Here is a 20,041-nt window from a genome sequence, read left to right on the forward strand (position 1 = left end):
TTTGCGACAGAACCGCAGCTTATCCGCTGCAAGAATCGTAACATTTGCGAACAGAAAACCGGCGATTCCACAACATAAATTGACATGTTGCGTATTAAAAAAACTAACCGCAGGTGAACTTATGAAAGTTTTTTCTGCGTGTTTTTTACTTTTGTTTAAATCTCATCCATCTGCTGCTACTGTATTACGCTGCGGATTTAACGCAATGAAATACATTGTGGAAAATGCAAATATTTTGCGCTAGGTGTGAACATACCCTTACTCCTCCTTCACACAGAATTTTTGTCTGGCATTCTAAACTGCACTAAAAAAAAGTACTAAAAATTACCAGCGTTTGATTGTTTTTTACATATTTACATTTTTTGTGGTGTCTTTTATTTAGTGTTGTTTTGTACATGCGTTTTTTCGTAGGTTTTTGAAGTCTAAGGCTGGGTTCACACGACCTATTTTCAGACGTAAACGAGGCGTATTATGCCTTGTTTTACATCTGAAAATACGGCTCCAATACGTCGGCAAACATCTGCCCATTCATTTGAATGGGTTTGCCGACGTACTGTGCAGACGACCTGTAATTTACGCGTCGTCGTTTGACAGCTGTCAAAAGACGACGCGTAAAATTACAGCCTCGTCAAAAGAAGTGCAGGACACTTCTTGGGACGTTTTTGGAGCCGTTTTCTCATAGACTCTATTGAAAACAGCTCCAAAAATGGCCGAAAAAACGGCACGAAAACGGCACGAAAAACGCCACGAAAAACGTGAGTTGCTAAAAAAACGTCTGAAAATCAGGCGCTGTTTTCCCTTGAAAACAGCTCCGTATTTTCAGACGTTTTTGGCTCACCGTGTGAACATACCCTCATAGAGAAGCCTATTGGAAAAATGCAGAAAAAAACAAGAATACACAAAGAACTGACCCCCAAAAAACGCTATAAAAACGCCACAAATCACAACAAAATGAATGTCGATTTTCTCTTATTTTACCATAGATGTTAAAGTAGCATCAGGCCACAGGGTTTTTGATTTTTTGGGGGGAAAAAAATGCAGTGAAAAACGCGAAAAAGGACGCGAATAGATGATGTGTGGTCAATCAAGCCTCAAGATGGAAATATTTAAAAACTCCTTGTAGCTCTTCACTAGACACGAGCTCACAATGTCCGAGGCATGGGTCCTCCTTCACACCATTAAATAATTACTGTGTATATTTGGCCTTGATATTCCTTGCCATAGTACTGCCCCTCACAAAAAAGGAAGAATTACTCATACTTAATTTTTTAAAACTTTTTAGCAAAACTAAGTCTGAATTACCCCAACAGACAGTAGTGGTAAAGGAGTTCTCTGAGAATATAAAAAATATAGTTTAAAGGGGTTGTCCAGTTTTACGTAAATAAATCTTTCCTCTCTTCTCTAATTAACTTTATGTTTCCTTTCCTCACCATGTACAAATTCTCTGCTTGCTGTCAGTGAATGAGAGAAAAAATATTTACTCAAGGGGATGTATACTTCACTGACATAGTCCTGCTCAAACAGGATCTGGGTATTACAAAATATATCTCCCCTGTCCTCGAATCGAGGATGATAGCTTTCACTTACAGATAGAGAGAAACATTGTAACAAACCTAGCAAATGTCTGAGCAGGACTAGATTAGGAAATGTGTTAGCCTTTAAGGCCGGGTTCCCATGTAGCGTAAACGCTGCGGAATTTCCGCAATGGTATTCTGTGCGGAAATTCCGCAGCATTTACAGTAGCAGCAAAGCGAATGAGATTTGAACAAAACTCATGCACACGCTGCAGAAAAATCTGCAGAGAAAACGTTCATAAATTGACCTGCAGTGCGGAAATTAAATCATGTCAATTTATGCTGCGCATTCGTTGCTCATCTGTTGCAGGTTGTCCCCATTGAACTTAATGGAGATGTGAAACCCGCAACAAATAGCCTAAGGTTGCAACCTTTGCGGTGGAAACGCTGCGATTCTGCAGAAAAAATTGCAAACGATGAAAGGAAAAGATTATTTTGATTTAAAAGTAATAAAAAACGCTTATACTTACCCCCCGGCCATTGTCATAGCGATGCGTTCCACTGTACTGAGTGCAGCCCGGCCTCCTAATAAGACGTTTCATCCCATGTAACTGCTGCAGCCAATCACAGGCTGCAGCGGTCACATGGGCTGCAGCGTCATCCCATGAGGCCAGGGACATGTCGCCATGACTATGGCCCGGAGTAAGTATGAAGTTTTTTTATTTTTCAAGCACTGGTTTCCGCAGAGGAGACTCCGCCTGAACACTGCACCACAATTTGGTGTGATTTTTCGGGCCGATTTCGATGCAGGTTTTTGGTCGTTTACGCGGTGTACTTTAATGCACCTGTGGGAATGACCTGTGGGAATGCAGACTAAATTAAAACACGACACTTAAAGAGGCTCTATCTCCACATTATAAGTGGCCTATATTGTACATAATGTGATCGGCGCTGTAATGTAGATTACAGCAGTGTTTTTTATTTAGAAAAACAATAATTTTTGACGGAGTTATGAACTATATTAGCTTTATGCTAATGAGTTTCTTAATGAACAACTCGGCGTGTTTTACTTTTTGGCGTTGTACAGAGGAGTGTATGACGCTGACCAATCAGTGAACAATCAGCGTCATACACTTCTCCCCATTCATTTACACAGCACATAGCGATATAGTTATATCGCTATGTGCAGCCACATAAACACACTGTAGAGTTACTGACGTGTCCTGACATTGAATATACATTACCTCCAGCCAGGACGTGATTTGTATTCAGAATCCTGACACTTCGCTAACACAATTCCGACACTACAGCACAGCAAGTGTAATCTCGCGAGATTACGCTGTAAACTGTCATTTCAAACGAGATTACGCTTCCTGTGCTGTAGTGTCAGGATTGTGTTAGCGAAGTGTCAGGATTCTGAATACAAATCACGTCCTGGCTGGAGGTAATGTATATTCATTGTCAGGACACGTCAGTAACTCTACAGTGTGTTTATGTGTCTGCACATAGCAATATAGCTATATTGCTATGTGCTGTGTAAATGAATGGAGAGAAGTGTATGACGCTGATTGGTCACTGATTGGTCAGCGTCATACACTCCTCTGTACAACGCCCACTTGGCCAAAAAGTAAAACACGCCCAGTTGTCCATTGAGAAACTCATTAGCATAAACCTAATATATGTCATAACTCCGTCAAAAATGAAAATTTTTCTAAATAAAAAAACACTGCTGTAATCTACATTACAGCGCCGATCACATCATGTACAAGATAGGGCACTTATAATGTGGTGACAGAGCCTCTTTAAGATCAGAAGATTGAAGAACTCCTCTAAAAAAAGACAAAAGCATAATATAGAGTATATAAAAAAAATACTGTTTATATATATATATATGCTGCAAAGTGGCTGTTTCTTTACATACGCTAGAAAATAAACACATTCACAGTGATCCATATCCATACGGGCAATACATATATACTATTATCCCAGAGAACCCTTTACGGTCCATTCATTTAGATGAAATGCACCATTTCTGTATCATGTTCCAATGTTTTATTTTTCAAAACTCTGCTATGTATTGCTGTAAAAGATACACAGGAAAAATGAACAGCAAATGACTAATGTAACGCCACCACCTACGGAGAAGGACGATAAGAAGATGAAAGAGTAAACACTGGGACGTGTAGCATATTGCAATGTCTGGGCCTCTAACGGATAGCAGGGAGTGGATATATTTGTGGTCCTATGGAGGATGCGTTAACTGCCTTGCAAAGTCTGAGTACAGCAGGATTTACCTTCTCTTAGTATCCCATTGGAAGCCATTAGCTCGATTTTATTTCAATGCTGTTTTTTCGGATTATCAGCACAATTATTCTCTCTATTGATCTGGAGGTCGTTTTGGGCCAGTACTTAAATGGCGGCAAAGGCTCCTCTTCATTTAAGGTGTGTGAAGGAGCTTGTCCTCGAGGGTCATTTTACTTGGTAAACTTCAACTGAACCAATTGCACTATATTGTGGCAACTCCGTCTAAGTCAGAGTAATAAAATCCCAGTAAATGGCAGCATTGCTCCGGTGGTAACAATGCATCATAATAAGGGCTTATTCAACTTTCAGCCAACATAAGGATGTAAATTTGCTTAACTTTGTGAACGCTCCAGGTTCCGCTCCCTACTGCAATTCAAGAGGCACAATGGTCATTAAAAGGGAACCAACTATATATCAGCCCTTATTCACACTGACGTGGGACATGGGGATAAATCAAGTCCGGAAATACTGCTTTAATATACATATTACTATTACTAAAATACAATATTTATCCTTTCGCATATCTTGATCATGCAGTTTTTTCGAGTTCGATTTTCTACATGTGGACTGTATAAAATACTAGCAGTCAGCTTTTTGTTACACCCATTTATCAGCGTTACCTCATTACAGGTAAACAAGCAAAAAAGAAAAACAACAAAACCCTAAATGCTATTTTCATGATCATGTTACGATTAAAGATCATGAAAATAATTAGAGATTCAGCAAAGGTGCCAAATTCATGCTGCTATGTCCGGGCAACACTAGGGGCTCCACTTCTCCCATACACGCTATTGTGGTGGAGTGAACACCCCTTACGTGCCCAAATTGGTAAACCAGCAGTTGCCACTTTTTTTTTTTTTTTTAAGCTTTCCACCCTAGACAAGTGGGAGACCAGTACTCTGGTTAAGAAAGTGTCCTGTGCTAGGCCTGTATCCATATCCTCCTACTTGACAAGGCAGCCATCAGTCAAAGCTGTGTGTATGGAGCCTGTACGTAGGCACACAGACCCCCTAGAGTTGTACGCACTCTCTGACCACCGTATGGCGCCTCCGTGAACAGCCGTATTCTCCTGTGCATCTAGAATAAGTCCACCTTCAGTATAAGTCATGCATTGGAGTATGTCACAATATTTGTTCTCACTATATGGATCTCTGTGTGCCCCTGTATGAAATCAGAGGCACACAGAGATGCAGTATGGGCCCATAGATTTCTTTAGTTGGCATATTATGGATACGTACAACAAGGCACAATTATGGGGCTGTGTGCATAAGCCCTGACATGAATAGTACCCCGACATACAATATCTGGCAGACCAAACTTTTTTTTTCCGATACCCCTGGAATATTAAGGAGACTGTCCAGACCGACTACACAATTTGTTTGCGCTATACATAATTATGAATACAATGCTGGTAAAGCACCAGGTCTCCATGACCCAGGGCTCCTCTTCTTTCTTAGTCCTGGAGCGAGCGTGCAGATATAAGTAAGTGACGTGGCCAGCCATGTCCGCCTGCTCCATAGAGGAGACTAGTGACGTCTAGAATGAGATCTCAGCACGGTCTTGGAGGGGAGGTTTAGACTGAGGTCATAGTGACTACCACTTAGTAAAGAGAAATATCAGGCCTTATTAGAACTATTCATCCCTTCTTATGTTATGTAAAGTGATCCTCTGCTTTTTTTTTTTTGCTTTAATAACACACAGTCTGAGCACACAACTTATTCGAGGGAGAAACTTACAGAAGTATAAAAGTACTCTATGCTACATTAAAACAACAATGAGGCAGATACAGTAAATGGTAATAAAAGTATTTTTCTAAAGAAGCGTCTTCAGTCACTATGCTGTTCTACGGCAATGGGTCATCCAATTGAGTAACAGCTTCCGCAGCATGAAAATTGGGCTCATAAGATGGAGAGCTCTGTCTTGCTCTAGTTTGCTATACACTTATTGCAAGTTTGAGGGTCTGGGAAGCCTTCGTTCCATACAGTATTAATATTATTATTATGTTTTGTGTCAAATATAAGGAAATCAACCGATGCTGGAATATAACCCGACCTCGGTCCAGCACCATCTCTTTTCACCTCCAGCCACCACAAAGAGCCTTACAGCGGGCCTGGCAGGGACACCAGGTGGCAAATGCGCAGAGCATATATAGAGAAGCAGGGTAGAATATTGAAATCCTTATTACACTGGCCTTAGTGCCGGTTATAAGGTTCTATACCCGAGGGATTTCGTTGCAGCAGTTACCTACTCTGATATTCTTCTGCTTTACCCAGCTTCTTTGATTCCTCTTTGCTTCACCCCTCTGTACCGCATACCCGGCTCTGCTATATCACTGTTACTGAACCCTGACTCGTCTAACTAACCTCCTGGCTACCGGAACCCTACCATGCAGTACAATCCGCGTGATTTCTGTTTCTTGACCCTCGGCTTCCTGACTACGTTATGCCTGGTACGGAATCTGTCTCCTCCTGACTCCTGTTGCCAACTTCTGAAATGACTGCATCCTTTTTTATTATACCCTTCCATGTACGTTTAAATGGACTTTTGTTTACCCTTCCCTGTAGCAACCGTATCCCCAATCTATCGTACTTTTGGTCTGATCTCCCACCAGATAACATTATTCAGAGAATTAACCACCAGACTAGCAAGAGGCACCTAAGTCCTGGGGCCAGCTGAGTACATCCACCCTTAGGCCTCATGCACACAGCCGTGCCCGTAATCACGGCCTGCAATTAAAATCGCCGACGGCCGCATTTTCGTGCCGTGCGCCCATACAAAGTATGGGAGCACGGGCCGTAAAACGCAAAAGGTAGAACATGTTCTATCTTTTCCAATACAGTTCTACGGCACGGACACCTATCCGTAGCAATACGGAAAGGTGTCCGCAGCCAATAGAACCGAACGGGTCCGTAATTGCTATTTTTTACGGTCGTGTGCATGGGGCCTAACCAAAGTCGTGGGTAAGGGGGTTGCTATAGGTGAAATTGTGCTGTCCAGCTAGTTCTTTCTCTGAGTAATGCAAAAATTAGACCGTTACTGAATGCCAACTATTAAGACAAATTAAACTAATCATATATGTACTGTATATGCTACAGTTTCCTCTGCCCATTCTGACCAATGATGGCAATTCATTTAAAAAAAATAAAAAATAAATGAAAGGTAGAAATGAATTTAACAGCAGACAGGTCTACCTTAGGTAGAGCAATAAAAATGACATTATCTGTAAAAAATGACATCATTAATTCATTATTCTCGCTCGAGACCCCCTATTGCTGCATTGTCCAATTACTCAGCTAACCACCTGTCAGACCTGCAAACTTAGTTTGGGATTACCTCCGAGGCAGTGCTGGGTCCGATGCTCCGTCAGCTCGGCCAAGGAATCGAAATCCTGCTGGCAGTTATCGCAGGTGTAAATTGACTCGTCCTCCAGATCCTCTTCCTCAATCCTCTCTTCCTGGCTGGTCACGCTGTTACCATCTTCCAAACCTCGTCCCTCTCTCTCAGCCTCCCTTCCAGGACCACCTGCAGGCACAGGAAGAACAAAAAGTAACAGTTCTGTCTTTCAGAAAACACCATAATTACTTTTAAGGTTTTTTTCCCCCCCCATCCAACTTTAACATAAAGTCTCTTATTAGTTGGCTGGACACGATTAACCATTTTATATCACACAGTCACACGCATCAGAGTTTAGATGCCAACAACAGACAAAATAAATATTTCCTGATGCTTCTGTCGTTACAGACATCACGAACAGGTCAAACGTAGATCAGTAAGATCAATGATAAAATTCAATTCTCCGAATGTGCACAACAAGAAAAGCCGAAAGAAATATATTCATAATTGGTTCTCTATAAAAATCTTCTAAACGTACAGTACGTCTGCAATTGCAACACCAGGAGACGAAAAACTCTCAAACTGAAAAAAGTTTGCAACAATCAAATTCTAAATTTTTCTGAAAAATAATATGATACAATAATATATTAACACATTTCAATCTTCAACACATCCTCTAAAATTGGTCTCCAACTGCTGATCTTAGGTGCCAAGGCTACAAGATGGGACATATATACTTGCTTATAGGGATAGGATAGGCAGATAGATCTGTGTGGACGAATATAACAACTACAGACAAAGATGTATCTTTAAACAATTTGTATTCTCCTCAACCACACGGGCATCTATATTTGAAAGCCAACATATCTAAAATCTTTCCATATTAAAATGTTTTCTGTATCTCCAAACGGGTTCTTAAGTCATAAGCTAGAAATGGTCTACTTTAGAGAAAAGGCCAGTCTACAGCAACTGCCCTAACTTCAGGCAAAAATCTCCTTGTCATTCCCTTATTATAGGCCATAGGCAGGCGGGATGTGTGGGTTGGATTTATTACATTAATTAGACCTCATTCAAAAGGGGTCTATTTAACTGTCCATATTTCGGATCCGGAAAAAAAACGGACCCGCCGCGGTTCTACTGAAACCACAAAAGCATTGTATATTCCTTTGGTGCTGTAAGTTTGGTTCAGGAGAGCCGTGGGTGGTTTGGGTGTTACATCCAGAATGCTGTCCGTTAAAAATGGGTACACTATATCCATTTAAGGCTCTGTTCATGGCTTGTTTATAATGGAAGTTACGGCCAGTGCTGGATCCGTCGCGCAACGGATATCAGTGGCAACTAACGGACCACGTTGATCTCTGTTGGGTTCCACCGAGATGTCTGTCCTTTTGACGAGAAAAATAGCACTGAATGCAGCTCTATTTTTCCCATCAAACTTGATGGAATCTGTGATGGAGGATCTGAACGTAGCCAGTTCTAATGTTATTATCAGAATTGTTTTCTTCACAAGCAACAACAAAATTATCGAAACCCTGCAGTGCTGTACATAATATCAAACACCCCGAAGATTCCTAGCAGGAGCTGACAGAAGAATATAGTCTATATTCTGTCACATACACGGTCATGCAGGTATTTCGACAGCCTATGTCAGCATAGCATGGACTGAACGTGTGCTTGTTTAAAACAGGCAATGACTATGGGAATATTCTCTATGTAACTCTACGGCAAGTTGTTGCTATATAAATGTTCATAAATTATTCACATTATTTTTATTAAAGTGTAACTAAACGTTTGACAAAATTCTGACATGTCATAGTGACGTCAGAAGTTTTGATTGGTGGGGGCCCGAGTACTGAGACCCCCCACCAATCGCTCAAACGAAGCAACAGAAGCGCTCGTGTTTCTGTTCGGCTTTTTCCGTAAAGCCGATGTATCGGAGTACGGGTTTATAGACTTTCGATTGAGCCCGTACTCAAATACATTGATTTCCAGAAAGTTTTCAGAAGTTTGTCAAACGGCTAGATACCTATTAATAGTAGGACCCCATACCCCATTCACTTACATCATTTACCTATGTTATAGAGCTTTCTTTTCATACTAGTACTTTTTATATTAAAGGGGTTTTCCAGCCACTAAAAATTCCTCAGGATTTATTTTGTATCATTTCGGCTCCTGTTCTTTGCGAAAGAAAGATTTGTTTTTTTGTAGCAGAGTGATCGAGATTTTGTTACTTAAAGAGGTTTTCCAGCCACTAAAAATGGATGGCCTGTCCTCAGAATAGGCCATCAATAGCTGATGGATCAAGATCCAACTTTTGGGACCTTCGCCGATCAGATGTTTTGAAGGGGGCGCAGCGCTTGTACGAGTGTCGCTTGCCCTTCATTTCTTCTTGCTCAGTGTGAGTCGTCAACACACATTCAGCGGCGATTCACAGGTATTGCAGCCTTTTCTCCCATTGAAGTGAATTGGAGAAAAGGCTGCAATACCTGTGAATCGCCGCTAAATACGTGCCGACGAATCAGCAAGAAGAAATGAAGGGCAAGCGACACTCGTACAAGCGCTGCGCCCCCTTCAAAACAGATGATCGGCGGAGGTCCCAAATTTTGGATCCTGACCCTTCAGCTATTGGTGGCCTATTCTGAGGACAGGCCATCAATTTTTAGTGGCTGGAAAACCCCTTTAAAGAGGCTCTGTCACCAGATTTTGCAACCCCTATCTGCTATTGCAGCAGATAGGCGCTGCAATGATTACAGTATCGTTTTTATTTTTAAAAAACGAGCATTTTTGGCCAAGTTATGGCCATTTTTGTATTTATGCAAATGAGGCTTGCAAAAGTACAACTGGGAGTGTTGAAAAGTAAAAGTACAACTGGGCGTGTATTATGTGCGTACATCGGGGCGTGTTTACTACTTTTACTAGCTGGGCGTTCTGATGAGAAGTATCATCCACTTCTCTTCAGAACGCCCAGCTTCTGGCAGTGCAGACACAGCGTGTTCTCGAGAGATCACGCTGTGTCGTCACTCACAGGTCCTGCATCGTGTCGGCCACATCGGCACCAGAGGCTACAGTTGATTCTGCAGCAGCATCAGCGTTTGCAGGTAAGTAGCTACATCGATTTACCTGCAAACGCCGATGCTGCTGCAGAATCATCTGTAGCCTCTGGTGCCGATGTGTCCTCGCTCGTCTGACACGATGCAGGACCTGTGAGTGACGACACAGCGTGATCTCTCGAGAACACGGCTGTGTCTGCACTGCAAGAATCTGGGCGTTCTGAAGAGAAGTGGATGACACTTCTATACACAACGCCCAGCTAGTAATAGTAGTAAACACGCCCCGATGTACGCACATAATACACGCCCAGTTGTACTTTTACTTTTCAACACGCCCAGTTGTACTTTTGCAAGCCTCATTTGCATAAATACAAAAATGGCCATAACTTGGCCAAAAATGCTTGTTTTTTAAAAATAAAAACGTTACTGTAATCTACATTGCAGCGCCGATCTGCTGCAATAGCAGATAGGGGCTGCAAAATCTGGTGATAGAGCCTCTTTAAGTAACAAAATCTCGCTCACTCTGCTACAAAAAAAATAAATCTTTCTCTCGCAGAGAACAGCAGCCGAAATGATACAAAATAAAAGCTTTTTTCAGCCTCACATCTAGATAATAGTGTTTGCTTCCTTTGACTTACAACTTAATAAAATTGATCTCTTTGCAGCAGACGCTCCAGAGCAGTAGAATGGGGCTATCCTTGAAACGTGAACATTGTCTGGAGTTACCTTCTTACAACCTCCCAAAGTTCTGACCTTCTAGACCTTCTCACTGAGTGTTTGATGTGGACCGGAGGGGCCAGTCTGAGCTATGGTTTAACAAGACGCAATATCATAGGAAGGACAGTAACACCCTGGTTGTACCCAGACAGATCTAATACTGCAGTACACATACAAAGCTTTACTAACTGCCACCCAGACCATGCACAAAAACGAAACATTACAGTTGCAAGAAAAAGTAAGTGAACCTTTTGGAATTCCCCGGATTTCTCATTCATTACGAACAAAATGGGGTGATTGTTATGTATGTCACAATTATAGACAAATGCAATCTAACTAAACTAATAACACAAATACAGTTATACTGTTTATGTCTTTTATTGAGCACATTGAGTAAACATCCACAGTGCAGGGAGAAAAAGTATGTGAACCCTTGATTTTAATAAACTGTACATCCCCTTTAGCAGCAATCACCTCTACCAAACGTTTTCTGTAGTTGCAAATAACATTTTCACAGCATTGAGGAGGAATTTTGGACCTTTCATCTCTGAAAATATTTATCAGTTTATTTATTTCTGGGATGCCTGCTGTGCACAGCCCTCTCCAGGTCATGCCGCAGTATCCCGATAGTGTTAAGGTCAGAACTCCTTTTCAACCATTCTTTAGTTTCAACCATTCTTTAGTTGATTTACTCGTTGCTTTGGGCATTGTCTTGTTGCACCATCCAACATCTCTTTAACTTGAGGTCATGGATTGATGTCCTTACAGTCTCCTGTAAAATGTTTTGATTCAGCTTGGAATTTACTGTTCCCTCAATGTTAGCAAGACATCCAGGACCTGAGGCGGCAAAGCAGCCCCAAACCATGATGCTCCCTCCACCATGATACACTGTTGGGATGAGGTTTTGGTGTTGGTGTGCAGTGATGTCTTTCCCCGAAACTTAGCATTGTGCATTTGTGCTAACAAAAAGTTCCACTTGTGTCTCATCTGTCCATAGAACATTTTCCCAGAAGTATTGTGAAACATCCAGGTGATCTCGGGCAAACTTAAGACAGGCCACAATGTTTTTTTTGGATAGCAGTTGCTTCCTTCGTGGTGTCCTCCCATGAACACCATTCTTGCTCTGTGTTTTTCTAACAGTGGACACATGAACAAATGTTTTTGCAGAGTCTTCAGTAGGTATTTTGCTGTTACTTTTGGGTTTTTCCTCACCTTGTTCAGGATTGCCCGTTGTGCTCTTGGAGTGATCTTAATAGGACACCTACTCCTAGGTAAAGTAACAACAGTCCTGAATTTTCTACATTTGTAGAGAACTTGTCTAACCATAGATTCAAATACACCCAGGTCTTTAGCAATGCTTTTGTAGCCTTTTCCAGCTTCATACATCTTTATTAGGCCCCCTGCACACACGGCAGATTTTGTTGCAGATTTTGTGCCTGCTGCAGAAACAACCCCATTTATATGAATGGAACTGATTTGAAGTTGCAGAAATTTCTAAAACAAAATCTCCAGCGTGTGCCTTAGGGCATGCCCAGATGTGGCAGATTTCTTCCGCAACTGTCCGCATAAATGCCGCACAGAATCTGCGTTGCAGATTCTGTTGCGTATCTGCCCAAAATGGGCAATAAATTGATGCGGACTAGCCGCTGCGTATTGAGGTGAAAGTACTTCCCTTCTCTCTATCAGTGCAGGATAGAGAGAAGGGACCGCACTTTCCCTAGTGAAAGTAAACGAATTTCATACTTACCGGTGACGCGTCCCTCTTTCGGCATCCAGCCCGACCTCCCTGGATGACGCAGCAGTCCATGTGACCGCTGCAGCCTGTGATTGGCTGCAGCCGTCACTTAGACTGGAACGTCATCCTGGGAAACTGGAGGAAGAAGCAGGGAGTTCTCGGTAAGTATGAACTTCTATTTTTTTTACAGGTTGCTGTATATTGGGATCGGTAGTCACTGTCCAGGGTGCAAAAACAGTTACTGCCGATCGTTTAACTCTTTCAGCACCCTGGACAGTGACTATTTACTGACGTCGCCTAGCAACGCTCCCGTAATTACGGGTGCACACACGTAGTCACCCGTAATTATGGATGCACACACGTAGTCACCCGTAATTATGGGTGCACACATGTAGTCACTTGTAATTACGGGAGCCCCATTGACTTCCTCAGTCTGGCTGTAGACCTAGAAATACATAGGTCCAGCCAGAATGAAGAAATGTCATGTTAAAAAACCAATACGCTCCGCAGCACACATAACATCTACATAACATCTGCGGACTTCATTGCGGAACTTAGAATCTCCATAGAATCTCCAATTCCGCAATGAGTCCGCAACCAGTCCGCCACACGTCCGCAACAACCATTGTATGCTGCGGACACCAAATTCCGCACCGCAGCCTATGCTCCGCAGCGGAATTGTCCGCAACGTGTAAACGAACCCTACTAAAAAGCTGTGGAAGGCAATGGAGAAACGGGTCCGCTGCGGAATTCCAGAGAAATTCCGCCACGTCTGGCCATGCCCTTAGGGTGCATTTTTTTGCAGAAATTTTGAGAACGAAAATCTGTTTCATTGTGAAACTTCATTGCAGAAACTACGCCATTCAAATGAATGAAACTGATTTTCAGTTGCAGAAATTTCTGCAACAAAAATAAATCATAAATTGGTAGTGTAATCAAACAATTGCCTTTTTTCATTATTCAAGCTGTGCTTACTGTTAATGATAGTTCTTACATTTCATGATGGCCAGTCCTCTTTGGACCTTCTCCATTCCTGATGTGCTCCCTCTTGCGTCCCCACACCAAGCCATACTGCACCGCTCTTCTTATATTTCCCAAGATCCCCCTATCAGCAATGAGAGCAGCGTGCATTGACTGGCATACACTTGTAGGCAGATGGAAGTGGGTCATGCTAGGAGAAAATAACAGTAACTCACAGGTGGTCGCGTTGGATCACATGACCCAACAGACCAGATTGAAAACAGGATTTTTGCCCAAAAGCAAAAAGAAAAAAAGGTAATACGGGCACCAATAGATGTAGAAGGCATAAAAAAATATTTTTTTACCGGAGTGCTTCTTTATCAGATGTTCACTAAAGGCCCTTCTACACTGGCCAATTATCAGGCAAACAAGAGTTCATAGAACGCTCGTTCCCAATAATTGCCCTGTGTAACAGGCCAACGATCAGCAGATGAACGAGCAAATAATCGTTCATCTGCTGATCGTATCGTTTTAAATGTGAAAAAAATGGTCGTTGTTGGCAGCACATCCCACTGTGTAAACCAGGGAGATGTGCTGTTAACATGATACAAATGTATGGAGACGAGTAATCAGAGTAACGAGCGAAAGTTCCCTTCCATAGCTCCTTGTGACAGGAGCAAACGAGCGCCGATCAACGAGCTGTCTCTTTGATCGGCGCTCGTTGCACGGGCCAAAATTGTCCGGTGTAAGGGCATGGCCAGACGTGGCGTATTTCTGCAGACACTGTCCGCATCAATTCCGCACATAATCTGCTTTGCTGATTCTGTTGCGGCTTTGCCTAAAATGTGAAGCAAATTGATGCGGATTAGCCGTTGCGTATTCAGGTGAAGAGTACTTCCTGCTGTCTTTTAAAACATTTCATCTCAGTCTGGCTATAGACCTCGAAACACATAGGTCCAGCCAGAATGAAGAAATATCCTGTTCGTAAAACCAAAACGCAACACACATAACATCTGCGGATTTCATTGCGGAATTTTGAATCTCCATTGAAGTCAATGGAGAAATTCCGCAATAAGTCCGCAACAAGTCTGCTACACGTTCGCAACAGCCAGTGTATGCTGCGGACACCAAATTCCGCACCGCAGCCTATGGTCCGCAGCGGAGTTTTCCGCCACGTGTGCACGAACCTAACTAAAAAGGTGTGGAAACCAATGGACTGGCCACAGCGGAATTCCAGAGCAATTCCGCCACGTCTAGCCATGCCCTAAAAGTACTCTTTCTCCCTGCACTGTCGATGTTTACTCAATGCGTCTAATAAAAGACACGAACAGTACAACTATTTGTGTGTTATTGGTTTAGTTAGATTGTATTTGTCTATAATTGTGACTTCGATAAAAAATCAGACCATATTTTATTAGTAATCAATGCAGAAATCCAGGTAATTCCAAAGGGTTCACTTACTTTTTTTGCAACTGTACATAAAATAACTTACCATAGTTATTACATAATGTTGCATTTGTAATTAGCAATACATTTTTATATCTTCACTCCAACTTTTGAGTAATAAACATAACAAATTTCAGGCTTTGTGAAGTTTTAGAAAAAGCCTTGAGAGTCTTATGTAGTTTACCATCAACTTGTCTGTTTAGAGCTGTCAATAGTACATTCTGTCAATCACTATAGTCCCTGCAGGGAAATGTTCACGTATAGACCATACATGCAGCTTTGTCTATTGAATTTTTCCCCTCTGAATCCAAAACCACAAAAGGGTGTAAAACCACCCAAAACAACACTGGCCAATAAAGCAATGTGTAAATAGGAATTCATGTGTTTCCATTCATCGACATTACACACAGTATCTGCATAGTATAGTAAAATTGTAGGAATCCCCACTATAAAACAACACAGTGTAAATTCAACCTGAGAGATTATATGTAGCATTTATATGGATTAGCGATTCAACCGCGCTCACCATAATGGACTCCCGTCTCTGTTAAAAAGTCCTTGTCCCAAACCAGGTCTCAACTTTTGTAATATTGAATGTCCCCCCTGAAAATGCTGATCGCTGCCGCAGACAAGTACGGCCTACCTTGACTTTCTATATACATATATTTCCCTGTAACCAACACTATGTAATCACTTGTTCTCAGTTGCCCATATAGTTCTGAATTCCCTAATAGGGAGATAATGAAGTTAAAGTTTGATGCGGGCTGCCATTTAGGAAACTTGTTGCCCATAGTAATCAAATCATATATTTATGTCTTGTGATCTCCATTACAAAATTTTGGGGCAGCAGGGTGGCACAATAGTTAGGGTATGTGCACACGGTAGCAGGAATTTACGGCTGAAATGACAGACTGTTTTCAGGAGAAAACAGCTGCCTCGTTTCAGACGTAAATGCTCCTCCTCGCATTTTGCGAGGCTTCTCTGACAGCCGTAAATTTTGAGCTGTGCTTCATTGAGTTCAATGAAGAACGGCTCAAATGACGTCTGAAAGAAGTGTCCTGCACTTCTTTTGCCGAGGCTGTATTTTTACGCGTCGTCGTTTGACAGCTGTCAAACGACGACGCGTAAATGACAGGTCGTCTGCACAGTACGTCGGCAAACCCATTCAGATGAATGGGCAGATGTTTGCCGACGTATTGTAGCCTTATTTTCAGACGTAAAACGAGGCATAAAACGCCTCGTTTACGTCTGAAAATAGGTCGTGTGAACCCAGCCTAGGCCTCATGCACACGACCGTGCTCGTAATTACGACTCGTAATTACGAGCACGGCCGGGCACGGGCAGCCGGCCGCTTTTGCGAGCCGTGCTGCCATTATAAAGTATAGCAGCACGGCCCGTAAAATGAAAAAATAGAACATGTTCTATTTTTTAACGGCACGGGCACCTTCCCGTGAGAAAACGGGAAGGTACCCGTGACTAACAGAAGTCTATGGGCCAGTTATTGCGGGTCGTAATTACGACCCGCAATAAATGGTGTTTTTACGGTCGTGTGCATGAGGCCTTAGCAATTTTCGCGTGGATTTTCCAAAAACATACTGAAATACTGAAATTGGCCCCGGTGTGTGTCTGGGAAAAGACAATTAGATTGTGATCCCCATATGGGAGAAGAAATAATGTGAGTGATGACAATCTCTGCACGGCACTGTGGAATTTGTTGGTCCTATACAAGCAATAAGAAATCCAAATGCCGTCATGTGATCAGTGGATCGCTGTAGTCCAGGGCATTGCACTCCTGTGGACTGCAGCTGTCACTCAAAAGTTAAAAATTGAAAGGCGTGCGACAAAATATCTCCATGTAGTTTTAGTCTTACCCTTTGTATTTTTTAGATACCAGATATTATATTATCAGAAAATGTAATGAAAGATATCTATATCTTACAGATAACTACAGATGAATCTAACTTATACGCTAATTGTAGTACCGTAAATTAGTGGTGCTTTAGAAGACTGGAGAAATATTGACTATATCCCTTGTACACCATTTTTAAAACAGTCCTCATGTGAAAACTTTATACTTCTTAATTAGTTTTTCACAGATGTACGTACCCAAAGGGAAATTGTGAAACAGAAATATTTACGAATGCTGGAGCACATTTCCCAGTGGCACGTTATTTCCCTGTATGTATAGCTATATCATGCAGTAAATCATTTGAGAATGTCTCTCCTCATGTAGGATTTGTTTGCAAGTTCATATGTATTATGCATTAGAAAAGCAATGTGAATGATATATAAGGTTATGTAACTCAATAGTAATAGGTTTGCTACTACCAGAGGACAATTGCGGTTTCCTAGGTTTATTGGTGAACCCATTGAATAGCGCCATCTCCAGTGTGACCTAATAAATGCAGAGTGTATTAACGTCATGCGGCGTTCAGATACGACGCACAACAGATCCAGCACAGCCTTATTCCTTCCGTTACTTACAGAAGTCACAGAAATCCAATAGCTTCTAAGTCTGGTATAAAGGAGATTTTACACGGGCAGATATCACCTAAAACGAGCGGTGATCGTTTGCTCCCTTCAAATGGAGCAATGATCGTTTAGACAGGGGATGAATGTTTGTGACTACGATCGTTCATCCCCATGTATTTACATCATGTTGGCAGCACATCTCCCTGTTCACACATAGCGACCATTTTTTTGGGCCATGTTTCGGCTGATTTTTGCCCTGATCGGGAACTTTGTTCACCCGATCATGGGCCCATGTAAAAGGGCCTTTACACAGAAACATTTTCTGCCATCACACCAAAAATGACTAACCATAGTAATGTCAAAATGGGAAAATGACTGAATTTACCAAAGCTGATCTGCTTAATGAAGTCACTCAGTCATATAATGCAAACTGTTTATCTGACCTGAATCCCGCTATCCCTGATTCCTCTGCGATATGCCCCCCGTTGTGTTGGCACCCTATATGCTAATTCCCTGTAGCTATCTATCAGGGCGTATCTCAGGAACGAGGGGCCCAGGAACAAAAGAAAAATGGTACTGAAATCAGGGGGACAGCGGGAATTGGGTCAGATAAAAAGTTTGCATTATATGACCTAGTCACCCAAGGGAAATTGTGAAACAGAAATATTTACGAATTCAATGATCAATTATTGGATTTCTATCTGACCTAAAGCATTAGGTGTAAACCCAGTTGAATATTTATAAAATGTAACAACTTAATTAACGACTTCGGTCATGTCGACTCCTAGTGACTAACATCTTGTCCTCTGTATCTTCTGGCTTCTCGTTGATGTGTTCATGATTTCAGTGATTAAATTAATAATATAGCTTTAAGCAGGTTTTATTGTTTAAGGGCAGTTTAACCCTTAAACATCCTCCAACATGTCACTGGAGCAGGTCAGGAGATGCCATTGGTCTGTGCCCCGAGACCCTCATCAATCGTAGAACATAGGGGCCGCGGCCCTCATTCCGACCTTTGTACAACTTCCTTTTATGACTTCAAGATCTTTTTATCCTGGAGACAGTAGTCAAAATCTCCTATTCACTGCAATGATACCACATGTGTATGTGAAAAGAAGCCGAATAAGGTATTGTCAAAGGTTTCAATGAGCTTGGGACGTTTGACAGAGAAGTTGGAGGCCGACAGTCTGTGGGAACAAGTACTGCCCCACACTTATCAGTTAGTCAATGAATGTGCAGTAGATACCTTTGTTGTGGGGGGAAAAAAAAATAAGCACAGAGGTGAATCATTTCTTATAATTCTTCCAAAAATAAAAAGTCATGTTTATAAGAATACCAAATTAGTTTTCTAAATTTACGCAATTGTGTAAAATTATTGTAAACGGCACAATCCAAATAAATTAGTATTTCAGCTGTGAATGATAGGACGTGTACCTCCTAAAAGTCGAATGATGTTTTTATTTCTATAAAGTGTCCCCTTATATGTCAAAAATTGCATGTTCTTGCCCATCCTTTATATTTGTATGATAAATAAGAGGTTAAAAAGAGCTGCGCATTAACATAACACCAGTTTAATTATTCTAATTAGGAGCCGGTGTTTTGTGCAAACATTGGGAGAAGCTTTCGAAACACAAAATATCAAAGTGTTTTAATTGGGCTCGTCAGCATATGATGAACGTTGTCCGCTCCGCACTCTGTCTCCAGGGGCACCTGTGAAAGGTGGGAGCGGGCTTCGTGCAATAGCAGACATTACACTGTGTTAATAATGACCCTCTGCCTCTAATGAAAAAAAGAAATGTTGTTGTTATAGCAATTAAGCTTGCAAAGATTTTCGTAGAAGGAAAATTAGATTTATTTGCTCGCCATCCTCTTGCTGATGAAGCATCCACTATTTGGAAGAGGCTCTAATTAACCCTAATTTAGATGATGTGCACTTTTGGATAAGTACTTCCTTGTGTATGCTCCAATGATATAATAATTAGCACTTTAAACCAGACTTCTTTTTTTTCTCTGACCCAAAACTCCTAACTTTTGTGCTTAAGCATTTTACACAAAAGACAATTAAGATAAAGCGCATTACAATAAAAGTCACATTAAAAAAGCATTAGCCCGTAATATAGAGAAGTGTGCAGAAAGCTGGCAACAACGAAGAAAAAAAGTGTATGGTCAATGTTTTGTTCTTTGCAACGCAGTAACCCTAAATTCTGATTGATTGCAACATTAAACTGCTATAAACCCTCTAGGATTCTACATTACAGGGAATGAATAAAAATAACTGTATTTAAAGGGTCTAAATATTAGATCAGCGCATCCAAGCAGTATGGAAAAGATGGCCCCGTAAAAAAAATTTTTACTTGGATCTACACTTTTTATGAGAGGGCACCAGTAAGGCTTCGTTCACATCTGCGTCGGGACTCCGTTCATGGGTTCCGTCAGACCCATCCGTCATGGGAACCCATGAACGGAAACCATAGCTTTCCATTTGCATTACCAATGATTTCAATGGTAAT

General features: G+C 41.6%; 1 protein-coding gene across 1 annotated transcript in view; it reads right to left on the reverse strand.

Moving 5' to 3' along the window:
• Nucleotides 1–20,041, reverse strand: part of ZNF423 (zinc finger protein 423) — a 248,870-nt gene that overhangs the window by 170,570 nt on the left and 58,259 nt on the right. Inside the window, exon 3 of the mRNA XM_075837507.1 lies at nucleotides 7,152–7,340. Coding sequence (XP_075693622.1) covers nucleotides 7,152–7,340 — 189 coding nt within the window. The remainder of the gene's footprint in view (nucleotides 1–7,151; nucleotides 7,341–20,041) is intronic.

The sequence above is a fragment of the Rhinoderma darwinii genome, chromosome 9 (genome assembly GCF_050947455.1).
Source record: "Rhinoderma darwinii isolate aRhiDar2 chromosome 9, aRhiDar2.hap1, whole genome shotgun sequence".
NCBI classification, from domain to species: Eukaryota; Metazoa; Chordata; class Amphibia; order Anura; family Rhinodermatidae; genus Rhinoderma; species Rhinoderma darwinii.